Source organism: Crinia signifera, chromosome 2, assembly GCF_055691185.1.
Source record: "Crinia signifera chromosome 2, ASM5569118v1, whole genome shotgun sequence".
NCBI classification, from domain to species: domain Eukaryota; kingdom Metazoa; phylum Chordata; class Amphibia; order Anura; family Myobatrachidae; genus Crinia; species Crinia signifera.
Genome location: NC_139218.1, coordinates 325,069,699 through 325,085,359, shown reverse-complemented (window position 1 = coordinate 325,085,359; position 15,661 = coordinate 325,069,699). Strand labels below are relative to the sequence as shown.

The window sequence follows — 15,661 nt, the reverse complement described above, 5'->3', positions numbered from 1 at the left end:
GTGTCCCAGGAGGGTGCCTAGAAAGGAGTGGGATTGCTCTAGCTGCGGATTTGGGTTTTGTGAATTTGGGCGTCAAGCCCAAATAATATAAAAGTAAGGAAACAAGGAGGGTGAAACCGCGCTGTCTAAAAACATGCAACAGGTGTAAAAAGGTATTTAGACAAATTTAATAAAAGAATATATATTCTAAAAAAGTATCAAGTAAATTCATTAAATCGTTCCATTATGGAAATGTGGGTACCAGAAAATTAAAAAATAGAGCATGAATAGAAACATAGAATTTGACGGCAGATAAGAACCATTTGGCCCATCTAGTCTGCCCCTTTTTTTACCCTTCAGGTAAACTCAACCCTTTTTAATCCTTATTTCTTTGTAAGGATATTCATATGCCTATCCCAAGCATGTTTAAATTGTTCTACTGTCTTAGCCTCTACCACCTCTGATGGGAATAGACACCCAAAGTTCAGGATGGTGTCCTGTGTCCGTTCCTATAGTGCTTCCTTAATGGAAAGTCACAATATTCAGAGGCTGATTTGAAAGGACTTGTTTAGGAGAGATTGCAGTCTCAAACCCAGGGAGCACCTGTTGGTTATGGGCTCTACCTGGTTCACTTGATATTTGTATGTTCTGATGGTCACGGCTTCTGGGGTATTTCAGGAAGCTGGTCCGGTCACAAGAGATGGGGACAATATTGGAGTCCAGAAGATGGGTGTCTTGGCTCTGGTAGAATAGATTTAAAAAAAAAAAAAAATTTCAGCAAATTCTACCAGATTTTATTTCCCATTATAAGTATGGGAAATGCAATCTGGATACTTAAAAAATGCGATTTAAAAGGTGTGTGGCAGTTTTCCATGAAAACTGCTTTAAAAGCCCTATAAGCATTCAGGAGATATTAAAATAATGTGAAAATGGTGTGAAAACTGTATCAGTAAAAATAATGTTAATAAATTAACCCCTGTCACAGTCCTGTCACTCAGTAACAGAGACCTGTTCCTTAGACACATCCACTAACTGGTGTTGGTTGACAAACCCAATCCCTTCTGATCTACTCACATGCTTGTGGTCTCCCAAATCCAGAATGCTGATTTGGTTCTCTAAACCCAGAACATGTTATGTCTCACCTGATCCAGAAGACCAAGGATCTTCTCAGACCTTGTGGTTTCAAGAAATCTAGCCAAGACTGAGACATCTATGCTCAACCTTATCATGTTTCCTGATATTAGCTATGTTTATTGAGATCTGCTCCCAGGCAGAAGCCTCTTTCACTAAAATCTTTTTACTACCACACAGTGGCTACATCCTCTCTCAAGTCACACTTTAGGGAGGGGGACGGGTTCCATAGAATTTTTCTAGCACTCATGGTCCCATGCTACCCAGGACTCATGGTCACATGCAGAATACAGTAGGGTCTCATTTACAGTTAGGAGTCAATCCGGCTACAAAGTATAACTTTTGGCAAAACCATGTTGTGCTTCAAATTTAACATTTAACAGATTTAGGGGTAGATTTAGTAAAGCTTCTAAAACAGACAAGTGATGGTGTTGCCCATAGCAACCAATCTTTTGTGGAATTCATTAGAGAAATTATAGTAAGGAACACCACTTTTCAGTTTTAAAAACTTTGATAAATCTATCCCTTTACAGTTGGTATTATCCTGTATCCTAAATTATAGACCGGTCAGCCTTACATCCATTGTGGGTAAAATATAAGAAGAAATAATAAGAGATTCTATCCAAAATTTCTTAGAACAGGAGGATTTAAGTAATTCTCAGCATAGGTTCGTCAAAAATAGTTCATGTCAGACTAATTTAATTAGCTTCTATGAGGAAGTCAGTAGGGGTTTTTACTTATTTATTTATTTATTTATTTACAGTTTCTTATATAGAGCAGCAGATTCCGTTGCGCTTTACAATAGTAGACAGTGATAAGACAAACTGGGTAACAACAGACAGACCTGGAGGTAGGAGGGCCCTGCTGCAAGCTTACAATCTATAGGGATATAGGGGGGAAACATAAGGATTTACTTAGGGAAATCTATTGATGTAATACTGCTTGATTCCGCTAAAGCTTTTGACAGTGTCTCATAAAAGGTTATTAATAAAACTAGGTAATTTAGGGTTAGGAGATAAAATTTGAACTGGATTAAAAACTGGTTGCACTATCGGGGACAGAGAGTGGTGGAAAATGGCATACATTTCAGCTGGGGTAAGGTCCAAAGTGGAGCCCCGCAAGGTTCAATATTGGGACTCACCTAGTTTAATATATTCATTAATGATATAGGAAGTGACATAGTGAGTAAAATTGCAGCATGTGGATACACTACAGTGACTTAATTAAACTGGAAAGTGAGCAGAAAGGTGGAAAATGCAGTTTAACATTGATAAATGTAAAGTTTTTTGGTACTTGTGGAGTATCACGGCTCCCATCGTATGCCATCGTATGCCATATGTAGTGGCATACGATGGCATACGATGCGATGCGATGTTTTACCGATTTTTGAGCATTTTTGCTCAAAAATCGTATGCCATCGCATGGCATCGTATGCCATATGTAGTGGCATACGATGCGATACGATGTTTTACCGATTTTTGAGCATTTTAGCTAAAAAATCGTATGCAATCGCATCGGATGCCATACGATGGCATCCGATGCGATGCGATGCGATGGCACCCGATTTTGCACAGAAATGCATCAGAATGCATTGAAATGTGTATTAAAGTAGTGAAATGCCCCCAAATGTCATTTTTCATAGTGCACCACCCCCACTATCAACGTCAACCCGAAGCGTGGCGAGCGCAGCGAGCCCGCGAGGGGCGGCGGTACGCGTCCTACGACCTTTTCTTTACCCACTATCCACGTCGGCGTGGAGTTGAGAATAGAATAGTGTGGCGAGCGCAGCGAGCCACCGAGCCCGAAGCGTGGCGAGCGCACGCGGATACCTGTGAAGCCCGCGAGGGGACGCGTATAGCTGTGATGGTATCCGCGTCCCCTCGCGGGGCTCGCTGCGCTCGCCACGCTTCGGGCTCGGTGGCTCGCTGCGCTCGCCACACTATTCTATTCTCAACTCCACGCCGACGTGGATAGTGGGGGTATGAAAAGGTCGTAGGACGCGTACCGACGCCCCTCGCGGGCTCGCTGCGCTCGCCACGCTTCGGGTTGACGTTGATAGTGGGGGGTGCACTATGAAAATGGCATTTGGGGGCATTTCACAAGTTTAATACACATTTCAATGCATTCTGATGCATTTCAGTGCAAAATCGGGTGCGATCGCATCGCATCGCATGCGATTTGATCGCATGCGATGCGATGCGATTTTTAGCATACGATCTGCATACGATGCAGGTCGTGGGAGCCGTGATACTCCACAAGTACCAGTAATTCATTACGGGAACAAAAGTGAACAATCTACTTATAGGCTAAATGGAGTTATCATAGCAAATTCTGCTGTAGAGAAGGACTTGGGGGTCACCATAGATGAAAAAGTAGGTAATAGAGCACATTGCTCAAGTGCAGCAACAAAAGCAAAACAGATACTGGCATGCATTAAAAGGGGAATGGATTCAAGGGATGCCAGTGTGATAGTGCCTCTTTACAAGGCATTGGTGACACCACACTTGGAATACTGTGTTCAGTTCTGGGCACCGCACCTTAAAAAGGACATAAATTAATTGGAACAGGTACAGAGAAGGGCTACTAAGCTAGTAAAATATCTTGAATCACTACAATACAAAGATAGGTTAACCAGGCTGAATATGTTTTCTCTGGAGAAACGGAGGTTGAGAGGTGATATGATTAATATGTTCAAATAAAGGATTGGGAATCTTATTGAACTAGGAGATGATTTGATCACTAACTAACAGGCCTATACTTAGGACACACAGTCATGTACTGAGGCTCGAGGAAAATAAATTCCTTACTGAATTAAGAAGAGGATTCTTCACCATTAGAGCTTATTGCCGGTGGGGGTGGATACAGCAACTACTGTTAATGAATTTAAATCAAAACTGGATACAATTTTGGCTACTAAGGGAATCCTATAGATCTGACTTACTCAAGTCAGTAGGTACAAGTTAGATAGGTTGAACTTGATGGACTAACGTCTTTTTTCAGCCTTTATTACAATGTTACTATGTAGATATTATCTTGGCTCTGCATAGTGCTAATATTTTTGAACATTCCACAATCACATTTTGGAGAGATGCTCTCCTTCATTTACATTCTGACTAGTAGTGGCCCCAGAGGTGGGCCTGCAGCACATTCCAAAATTAAAATAGGGGAGCAACACCAGCTGCCAGTGAATCAGTTGAAAATGGCAGTTGGTGGTACCTCCCCTATTTAAATTTTGAATTGGGCTGATTTTTGCATGTATTTGGATACATGCTAGAGCTGGGGTAGCCAACCCTAGTCCTCGAGAGCTACCAACAGTGCATGTTTTGCAGGTCTCCTCACAGAATCACAAGTGAGCTAATTAGCTCCATCTGTGTATCTTAAAATGTGTCAGTGATTAATGAGTGCAGCTGTGCAGCAGCTAGGTTGTCTGGGAAATGTGAACTGTTGGTAGCTCTCGAGGGCTAGGGTTGGCTACCACTGTGCTAGAGAATACTGTTTTATCAACTGTATGTGTCTTTTTTCCTTTTAGACTGCAGATTCATCCGATATAAACTGTCTAGGTGCAACCCTCATATAAGCCAGGTTACAGACTGCATGGAACATGCCCTGACTGCTGTATACCCGTGGACACGCTATTCTGCAGGCTGGATCACCAAACTCTTCTACCTCCCTGTATCATACCTCCCTACTTTTATCTCTGATTACCTGCTGGCTCATCCATTAGCCAAGCCACCTTGTTCTGACCCTTTGGACAACAAGGAATGATGCAGGTTATTTATGCAACATTCAAATAATCCAGTGTTGTTTTGTGGTGATATTGTATATTTATTATGGTTTATACTGACATTCTTGTGTTTATCATTGTTGAAAAAAAAACCTCAGCTACAGTAGCACTTCCAGTAGAAGTTAGTTAGTTTTGTTGCCCCCACCCCCACGTTTATTGCTGCTAGTAATACCAGCAATACCTTTTACCAAAGACTTTTGCTTTTTTAGATCTGTATTCCATTAAAATAAGCGCCCATCAATTAATTACAGTATGTGTGTTTTGCATTATTAATTGTATTACACCATTGTCATATGACTAAATCTCTGTGTATAGATGCGTACACATGTCCAGATTTACATAAAGTAAAAATCATATCTGGATAAAGATGCGTACACACGTCCAGATTTTCTGTCTGATCTATCTGGTGGGAACAAAAACCTGGAAAATGTATGGGAGCAACTGACAATCAAAAAATTGTTCCCCAACACTTGAAACAGACAGTGATCAGTCGGATAAATTGTTTAATCATTCTGATATAACAAATTTATCAAAGCATAGATTTTTTTCTCTGTTTTGCTGCATTTGGGTGGAAATTGTTGATTGTCAGTTGCTCCCATACATTTCCAGGTTTTTGTTCCCACAAGATAGATCAGACAGAAAAACTGGACGTGTGTACGCATCTTTATCCAGATATGATTTTTACTTTATTTGCATGTACTGTTACACAGAGTAATTAGAAGATTAAAACTGAAATAGGCAGGATATAACGGTGTGACTGCGAGACGTTTTATATTGTAGTGAGTCCATGCCTGATTGGCGATGTTAGACATGCCCAATAGGTGGTGCTAGGCACCATAGGCGAATCTAGGTGGTGGTCCGGGGGTGCACAGGACCACCCATTAGCCCATTTTATAGCTGAGTGCTGGGGCTTTCCAACGAGCCCAGCCCCGTGTCTGTAGCCCCCTGGGAACCGGAGATACTGCCAGGCAAAGCTGGAACGTTTTCCCTATAGAATAACATGGGACCCGCTAATTCCGACCCCCACCCAGTTCCAACGGCTGCCAGTTCCCCCTTCGGCATCACTGAAGCTTGAGGTTGATCTCAGTCAAACCTAAATCGCTGGGCCTTCAATCTGATACCAGGCTGGATCCATATGGGTTAATTGCTTCCAGGGATATTGAGGTTAAACCGTTTTTTTTTTCATTTCTTAAATGTAATTTCATGACTGTTTATGTTCTTTCAAGGGCAGATTTCCCTGGAACCAAACAGCCCAGTTTCACGGGACCAACTCAAAAGTTCTTCAATATGATACTGGTGTCATGTAAATGGGTCAGTTGGTTCCAAAGATATAGCTGGTTGGTAAAAGGGGGGTAGGGAGAGGGAAGTGGTTTTCTCTCCCCCTCACACCAGAAAATGCAGGTTGGTGTATAAGGGGTCAGCCTGGGAATGTCCCTGCATGATCCTGGGACCGTATTCCCGGGTAAATCCCTACATTTTCTTTTGTGAAAGGAGTATTATTTCAAATAGCCGTGACCTGCACTGCTCTGAATACAGCCGGGCAGCCCCCTGCCCAGCTCAATGACTGTCACCCCTGCAGCCTTTGCCCCAATTCTTCCCCCCGCTTTCACCTCAGCCCGCCCCCCCTTTAATCATGTGGTGCCGGCACCCGGCGTGCTCCCCCGACGTCACGCACAACAATAGCGCGCACAATATTTCAAATGTCCACTCGGCTAGAGGAGACACCAGGAGGGGAGTGGGAGCGTGCTCTGCGCTGCGCTCTGCTCCTCTCCCCATAGAAGCAGCTGCACCGCTCTCCATCTCTCCCTGCAGCAGCAGCAGCGAAGGCTCATATAAAAATTTACAGTAAGTGGCACTTGCTTAAGGGATGCTACAAGTGGCGGTATGTGGGGGCATTATGCATAATGTGTGGCTTAATATGTAAGGGGCATTACGGTGTGCAGCATCATGTGTAAGGGGCATTATGTGTGCAGCATCATGTGTAAGGAGCATTATGTATGCAGCATCATGTGTAAGGAGCATTATGTGTGCAGCATCATGTGTAAGGGACATTATGTGTGCAGCATCATGTGTAATGGGTACTATGGTGTGCGGCATCATGTGTAATGGGTACTATGGTGTGCGGCATCATGTGTAATGGGTACTATGGTGCCATCAAGCAAGAACCCCCTAGCAATGAGCACGTAGGTAAGCTGCACTTATGTGGCAAATATGTAATGGGCATTACATTTTGTTATATAGTATGTAAAGGGCATCATGATGTGTGGCACAATGTGTAATGGGCATTATGGTGTGTGGCTTTATGTGTAATTGGCATTACGGTGTGGCTTTATGTGTAATGGGTATTACGGAGTTTGCTAAAATGTGTAATGGGCATTACTGTGTATGGTCTAAAGTGTAATACCACACCCCTTTTGTGATGCCACGCCTCCTTCCTGTGAGGCCACGCCCCCTTTTGGCACGCGGCTACGCCGCGTAAAGGTCCCCCTGCTTTTATATCTAGATCTGGGACCATCCATTACCATAATTCTAGATTCGCCTATGCTAGGCACACCACTTTGACAGTGCACCCCCTAGTAAAATGTGCTGCGCACGCCTATGTGGATATATATTATGAAACATACTATATTTGACACAAAAATTATGCTGACAATTTGTGCGTGGACCAATGTCATCTTGACGTTTTGACCATGTTGACATTTTTATATCTCTCTTTCGTCCTTCTGCTCCTGTTGACATAAGGCATGTTGACAATATGGTGTCAATTTAATGTCAGTCCATTTCAATGCTGTAGATTCTCTCTCTATAAAACATCTGTACATTTCTAGTGAGTGTGGATAATTATGTAGACGGTCTAGATCGATAGTCAAAAGGTATAAATGCATTAGGTTGACATTGTCAAAAAAGTGACACAAGAAAAGGTCGACGTGGAAAAAGTCAACATTTTTCACTTTTTGATCTCTACGTCAACATAGGTATACAAGGAAACTGTGTCAGTGTACCAGGTCCCCTTGCATGGCTCGCTGCACTCACCATGCTTTGGGTATGGTGCCTCGCTGCACTGGGCGCACTATTATATTCTCCCTCTATGCCCACTGGAATGGTAAAGTATGAACATGTAGTTTAAAAAACAAAAGTCATGAAAACACATGTCGACAATTTCCATGTCGACCCTTTTCCAGGCCGACCTTTTGTTTGTGTCAACCTTTTACACGTGTCAACATTATGCCTGTCATCGATAGTGGTCGACCTTTTGACTGTCGACCTAATGGGCGCATACCATTTCTAGTTGCGGTCACATTCACTATAGTGTAATAGTAAGTAGTAAATACATGCGGTAGCAGATCTTTGCTAACATTGTGCACTCCCATCCCATGAATTACACAAACAGCAATTAGTCAGGACATTTACATGAGTACAGAACATGACTCAGATGTACCAGAGCCTTTTCCAAGAGTGTTTACTTCCTAGTCTTGCAGCAACGCTATGCCCATATTTAGGAAGCAGAATGAAACATGTACTTAGTTGGAATGCAAAATGATCATTGAAAGTCTACTGTTATTTAGCCCATTATGTACAGTAAAGGGAAATTAGAAGTGAGGGTATGAAAATGTTTCAGAACACCTGGCAATCTGGGATACACCTAGAGCCCCAGCAACTTTAAGGATTTTGATACTGTAAAATCAATTGTAGGTGTTCCCTACCTACATTGTGTCCATCCACCCCTTCCCCATACAGTTATGTCCTCACCTATTGTTGCTGCAGTAGGTAGCGTACTGTAGTGGTGCCACAATTAACAAAACCTCCTGCAGCCAGAGGCTCCCTATTCTCCTACTCAATACAGCAGGAGTGCTGCACTGTTAAAAATCTATGGGTAGCAGGCAGGGCTGCCATCAGAAATTGTGGGGCCCGAGACTGACATAATCCAGCAGCTCAGGGGGTGTGTGTGTGTGTGTGTGTGAAGTGGTCATACACTGCCACCTATATGGGGATATACATATTTCTGATGGGGGAAATAATGGAGGGCGCCTGTTTTGCCAAGAACGGCCATGAATTGTTGCGATCATGGCCGGATCTCGACAATTCATGCCCGTTTACGAGGACACACTACCTTTTTGCCAATCGGCAAGCGGAACATTGAATCCTGCCTGCAGGTGAGCCAAACGAAAACAGGCCAGGGTCACGGCTGTCGGAATGTACCGACAGTCATCACCCGGGATTGAATACCCCTCTTAGTCTGCAAATTTGCAGCTATTTAGTTAGAGAAAGTGTTTGCTTCTTAAACCGTAAACCTGCTGAAGAAGTAGGGAGGACCTTATTAAGTATAAACCCTTCAGTTATTTCAGGAGTATATTGTCTAAATCACGAAAACACAGATTTTGAAACATGTGAGTAAAAGGCTGCCTTCACTTGCTTTAGAACTGGGGTAGCCAACTCCAGTCCACGAGAGTTACCAACAGTTAATGTATTCCAGATCTCCTCACAGAATCACAAGTGAAGTAATTAGCTCCACCTGTGGATCTTTGAAAATGTTTTAGCCATAGATGTGTGCAGCACATTTTATTAGGGGGTGCACCACCTATTGTGCATGTCTAACAACACCCATTGGGTGCGTCTAACACCACCAATCAGGCGTGTCTACCATCATAGGTAGTGATATGACAATGGTCTAATACAATTAACAATGCAAAACACACATAATTGAATGATGGGCTCTTCTTTTAATAGAATACAGTTTTAAAAAGCAAAAGTCTTTGGTAAAAGGTATTGCTGGTTGCTCCACTGGGGAGCTTTTTCCCCAGTGGAGCAAAACGCGTCAGGGATCTTTCTTGGGATTGACTGACTGACTTAACCACTTCAAAGCCACTTATCACACTGCGGAGTAACTGATAAAGCCTCTGAAAATTCTTTCACATTGGAAACCAACCTTGGACCAGAGACGTTCCCCTCCTTTACATCATTGGTCCGCGAAAGACTATAGGGGGTTCTTTATCCTCCACAAGGGCCACCAACTGGGACTCTCGACACCTGTTCCAACAGCCACTTATCAGTAAGGCAATTCAGTGACACCAAAACGAAGGATCCCCGCATCATATCTACACCAGCTGGTTCATCAATACGGTACCGTATGGACAATTAAAGTCAGTCACTAACCCATTTTACCATTTTTTTACCATTTTTTACTATTTTTCTCCCTACCTTCCCCCAATATTGGTTCTATAGCCATACCATTGGTTACTATCATTGTGGAGTATATTTTGTGATTTTATTGTGGAGTAATTTTACTCCTTATTTGTTCATATCTTATGATTAAAACTGTATTTTGTACTAGGCAACAGGTGTTTAATTTACCTATCCAGCGCAGTCACCCTCTCTTTTTTTCTTGCATTTCTATAGGGGATTGACACCCCCTTTTTCAGACTGCAGCTTGACACAACTACTCAAAGTTTTGCGCCTCCACTAGATAACTCTGTTATCTTAACCTTCTTTTCCCGAATTCTCCTAGAATCTGCATCTTGCTTATTGCAAGTTACATGGGCTAAGGCACCCTCTCTATGAACTGTACCTGTTGAACTTTGTGGGAGCTTCACTTTTTAATTCACTAAGTGCAGTGCGTGTGCTTATTACAGCTAATGATGGAAGATACTCCATCATCATCTGCATCTACACATGAAGCACTTTTGGATTTTGCTACTATTTCGCTCCTTAAATGAGAAACATTGAGTTTCACAGAGGAACAAGCATCCAATATATTATTCAATGAGGAGATCGAACAGAACACACCAACAGCTGACGACCTATATCATCAATTGCTGCGTCTTAAAAAGAGAGAAGTGGACTATTTATTACATGTTCAAATGTTATCCGACTATTTTCGAAAAAAAATCATCCCCCATGGCTTACGGGTACGTAATGTACAGACAATCGGCAGATCCAGTGCAGACTTCTGCCGCCGCTGGATTGCAGTGCTGAATAACTGCAGCCTTGATTTACTGCTGCTTGTAATCGAACAGGCTGGCAAGGAGTTAAAAACCACAAGGGAAAATTTGGATACAGCTTACCAGCATAATGACTCTCTTATGCAAGACCAGCAACATGAACAACTATGGCGCAAATCACAAACACAGTGCGACCAATATCGGACAGAAATGCTAATTAAAAAAAAATCCAAGTTAACTACTGTAGAACTTGACTATGAGGAGGACAATGTATATCGATGGTTGAAAGGTACTGAGAATTCTAATCGGCCAATTGGTTCACATAATAGGGGCTCTTGGCAATCCAGAAGACCGGGCAGTAGATTCCAACATGGATCCTCCCAAAGTGATAGCGATTTTAATGTCACTGACTCCGATGACCAAAGTAAAAGGGCTAAACCCCCTTTAGGGGTAACCACCCACAGGAAGATGGGAAAAGTAACAGGAGAACCCGAAGAGGTGGTTAAAATGAAAGGATCTACAAGAGCCGCAGGGAAAAAGAAACCGCCAGCTTACCGATGTTGAGACTACCATTCTCAGTAGAGGACTTTCCTTTATACCAACTAATAAGCACAATGAATTTGAGTGGCAGTGCGATCTCCATCGTATGAATCGTAATATGCAATTAAAATAATTTTTTCAGATCAAATCTACTAATATTGAATCTTCAACCATCGATGATTTTGTCAAATCACGAGTCAAATCATCCTTCGATTCGGTGAGTACGAACTCCTCCATTAAGACCTATACTAGACTCGTGGATGACTCTGTTGTTAAATTTACTGCAGCTGCTCCTGTACAGCACTTTAACCTTTGGAGATCTGAACAGCAGGCCCTCAAGAACCTTAGCGCTTAACGCAGTATAGTCATATGTCCTGCGGACAAAGGCGGGGGCATAGTGCTTCAGAATATTAACGATTATCGTTCTTAATTATGTTGCCAACTGGCTGATGTTTCTGTCTATAGACAATTGTCTGGTGATCCCACTAATGAATATCAAAAAGAACCGTTCAATATTCTGGCCGATGCTCAATTAAGGGGTTTGGTTGATTCCAGCCCTCTACTCATTGCCCAAAATTCATAAGATCTTACAAAATCCGCCGGGGCGACCCATAATATCGTCCATCCAGAGCCTATATCAACCTTTGTCCCAGTTTTTGGATATTCTAATTCAGCCTCATATTGTGAAACAACCCAGCTATTTGAAAGATACAGTACAACCAGCTTCCTAAATCGTTTGGGAACAGCTTGTGACATCCATCCGCACACCATCATGTGCATGATGGATGTCACCAGTTTGTATACCTCAATACCCCATTCTGCAGGCTTGAGTGCTATGCATAAGTTTCTTGAATCTTTGGAAGCTTTTCAATGTGATATTGATTTATTTTTGAAGCTTTTGTATTTGGTTCTGCACCGTAATTACGTTTTTTTAAATGGTTCTATGTATCTGCAGACATCTGGATGTGCGATGGGATCAGCCGTGGCTCCATCTTACGCCAATGTTTTTATGTTCGAACAAGAGACTAACATGTTCTTTAGAGATGAATATCTCCCACACATCCAGATGTTCTGCAGAAATATAGACGATTTGTTTTTGTTATGGAATGGGGGTCCAAATTTGTTTGTAGCGATGATGGATTCTATTAATGATATGCCATCTCCAAATAAATTTACATATCAGTGGAGATCTTCAAGCATAGATTTTTTGGATGTAACAGTAAAATTGATAGATGGTGTAATAGTTACCTCATTTTTCCAAAAACCCACGGACTGCAACTCTCTTTTACAGAGTGGCAGTCACCATCCACCCTCCTTTAAAAGAGGGCTGGCATACTCTCAGATGATTAGGGCTGCCAGGATTTGCAGTTATGTCACCCAACTGCCTGGTCAGCTTGATCTTATTATTAATAAATTTCAGGACCATTGGTATAAAATTGGATCCTTTACTTCTTACTAAACAAAAGGTTTTATTGCTGAATCGTGAGGAATTACTTTGCCCTGCAAGCAGGACTAAAAAGGAGGTGTTTCCATTCATCTCCAAATTTGATGCTACTAGTCCTGTATTACCCATTGCATGTAAGGCACTATGGCCTATAGTGGCCTCAGATAAAGAATTGCCATGTTTTCATAAACTCAGACCTATGCCATGCTTTAGAAGGTGCAAAAATCTTTGTGATATCCTGGTACATACAGATATTACAGGTTTTGACCAATCTAACTATTTGTTCAAATGACCAGGGTGCTATAAATGCCCAAAATGTTTCACCTGTAAGTTTCTGATCCAAGGCTAGTCCTTTATGCATCCTCACTCATCTAAAAAATATAAAATCAAGCATGTATTAACTTGCGACACTAGATTTGTGATCTATTTAATCATCTGTCCTTGTGGTCTATACTACTCTATGTTTATATGTATGACCACTCGAAAATTTCGTTCTGCTATAAAGGCAGCTTTGGAAGGTAAACCCATGGATCAGCCAGTTGCAGCTCACTTTAGAGACTGTTGCCATACACTACCATCCCTTAGGTCAGAGGTTCCCAAACGCGGTCCTCAAGGCACCCCAACAGTCCAGGTATTAAGTTTGCTTCATGCTTGACCACAGGTGACTTAATTAGTAACTCAGTCAGTCTGATTTAACCATCTGTGCTGAGCCATGGATATACCTAAAACCTGGACCGTTGGGGTGCCTTGAGGACCGCGTTTGGGAACCTCTGCCTTAGTTACCAAATTATCGATCACATCCCACCATCAAACAGGGGTGGTGATCGTAAAAAAGCTTTGTTTCATCTTGAGGCATCATGGATTTATAGGCTTAACAGAGGTACCCCTAGGGGTTTAAATGAGAGGATTGCCTGAAATTCCCTGCTTTAATAACTTAACATCAATGTTTATTCAATCCAGTTCTCTTAATAATTAGCAAATCCTAGTCTTCATTCTATGGATATGTTGATTTTGCATTTATCCATTGAATTACACTGTCTACAATGCATAGAATTTCTAATGACCCTAAATTAAATTTGAATTTTTTTAAACATCGTTGACGCATCAATGTTTCTATTGATATATTTGAGATGTTTATTTTAGTCATTATATGTGAATTCTTTGCTGTAGATTCTTTGTACATATTTGTTGCACGGATTTTTGTAATATATATTTTTTTATTTTTTGTTTTGCATTATTTGTCTGTACTTGCATTCTCTGTGTTCCGGCTTAGTTGGGCGCGCCGCTGCTAGTGAGGTACACCTGTCGTGATGTTTGGTCTTCAGGGCAACTAGTCCTGTTGAGTGACCTAACATTGATGTAATCTTCCACTGCCTCCACACGATGGACGTTCCCCTGGCGGCGTGAGTGGCCCGGCATGCTGGATAGCAGTGGTGTATTTTAAGGTGAGCTGTCTCACATTGTGTGTATGTGTTGCTCTTGAAAACGGGGCTCAACCCCCCGAAACGTTGAGCTAAATAAACATTTGAAACTTGCTGCAGTGCCGGTCTGTGTCCTGGGGTCATTGGATCTTTGGGACATATATATATGTTGATCAGAAATGGGTAAGTAGCTATTGGCCTGATTCAGCATGAATCGCAAAAAGGAAACTCTTTCTCTAATGGGCAAAACCATGTTGCACTGCAGGCAGTGGCATAACTAGTGCAATGCAGCCCTAGCGGATGCCGGGGGGGAGCTGGTGCCATGGGTAACGGCACAGTGATTGCTGGGCTGGCAGCTGCGGGAGCCACAGGAGGCAAGAAGATGGATGCTAGGTGCTGCTGGAGACAGAGGCAGCAAGAATGCCGGAGGCAGGATGGATGCTGGGGGCTGCTGAAGCTGGAAACTGGATGAATGCCGTGGGCTGCTGAAGCTGGAAACGGGATGGATGCCATGTGCTGCTGAAGCTGGAAACGGGATGAATGCCGTGGGCTGCTGAAGCTGGAAACGGGATGGATGCCGTGTGCTGCTGAAGCTGGAAACGGGATGAATGCCGTGGGCTGCTGAAGCTGGAAACGGGATGAATGCCATGGGCTGCTGAAGCTGGAGACGGGATGGATGCTGTGGGCTGCTGAAGCTGGAAGCAGGATGGATGTCGGAAGCTGCTGAAGCCGGAGGCAGCAAGGATGCTGGGGTCTGCTGTAGCCGGAGGCAGGATGAATGCCGGGGGCTGCTGAAGCTGGAGACGGGACGGATGCCGCGGGCTGCTGAAGCTGGAGATGGGATGGATGCCGTGGGCTGCTGAAGCTGGAGACGGGATGGATGCCGGGGGCTGCTGACAGGATGATTGCAGAGCTACAGCTGCTCCCTAGCTGCTCACACTATGAAGCCAGACAGCTCAACTTCTGTGAGCTTTTCAGTGTCTCAGCATGTTACTACAACATCAGACTGAGCACCAAACACGGGAAGGGGAAGCCTTCATCAAGCTACAAGCACAGGCAACCTTATAAACAATGTGGGTGGGGTTACACCTTGCGGTGTCACTTCGCACTGGAATACACCTATATGTATTATTGGGCAGTGTTTTTACCTTTGTAATATGATTTATCAAATACAAATGAAATTGAACAAATTAGGGTAAAAATATATATGTGGTATTTATTTTCACTGATGCATATCACAGTACAATGTGGGGAATGCTACTAAACATGCTCTAAAATCACAATGTTTTAAAAAGACAGAAAGATTTATATTCAAAAACCTAATACCGGTATACATATACACTGGGTTAAATGTGGGGAAAGGGATGACACAAGGGTTACTTCTGTGGATATTGACCAGATTGGTTGGACAGAAAGATATTAT

At 42.7% G+C, this 15,661-nt stretch overlaps 1 protein-coding gene across 2 annotated transcripts in view; it reads left to right on the top strand.

Moving 5' to 3' along the window:
- Positions 1 to 5,120, top strand: part of LOC146057725 (retinol dehydrogenase 16-like) — a 39,317-nt gene extending 34,197 nt beyond the window's left edge. For both annotated transcript variants that reach the window (XM_083169330.1, XM_083169331.1), the window contains exon 5: positions 4,640 to 5,120. In XM_083169330.1, the coding sequence (XP_083025456.1) occupies positions 4,640 to 4,875 (236 nt within the window). In that variant the 3' untranslated portion in view covers positions 4,876 to 5,120. The remainder of the gene's footprint in view (positions 1 to 4,639) is intronic.
- The last annotated feature ends 10,541 nt before the right edge of the window (positions 5,121 to 15,661 follow it).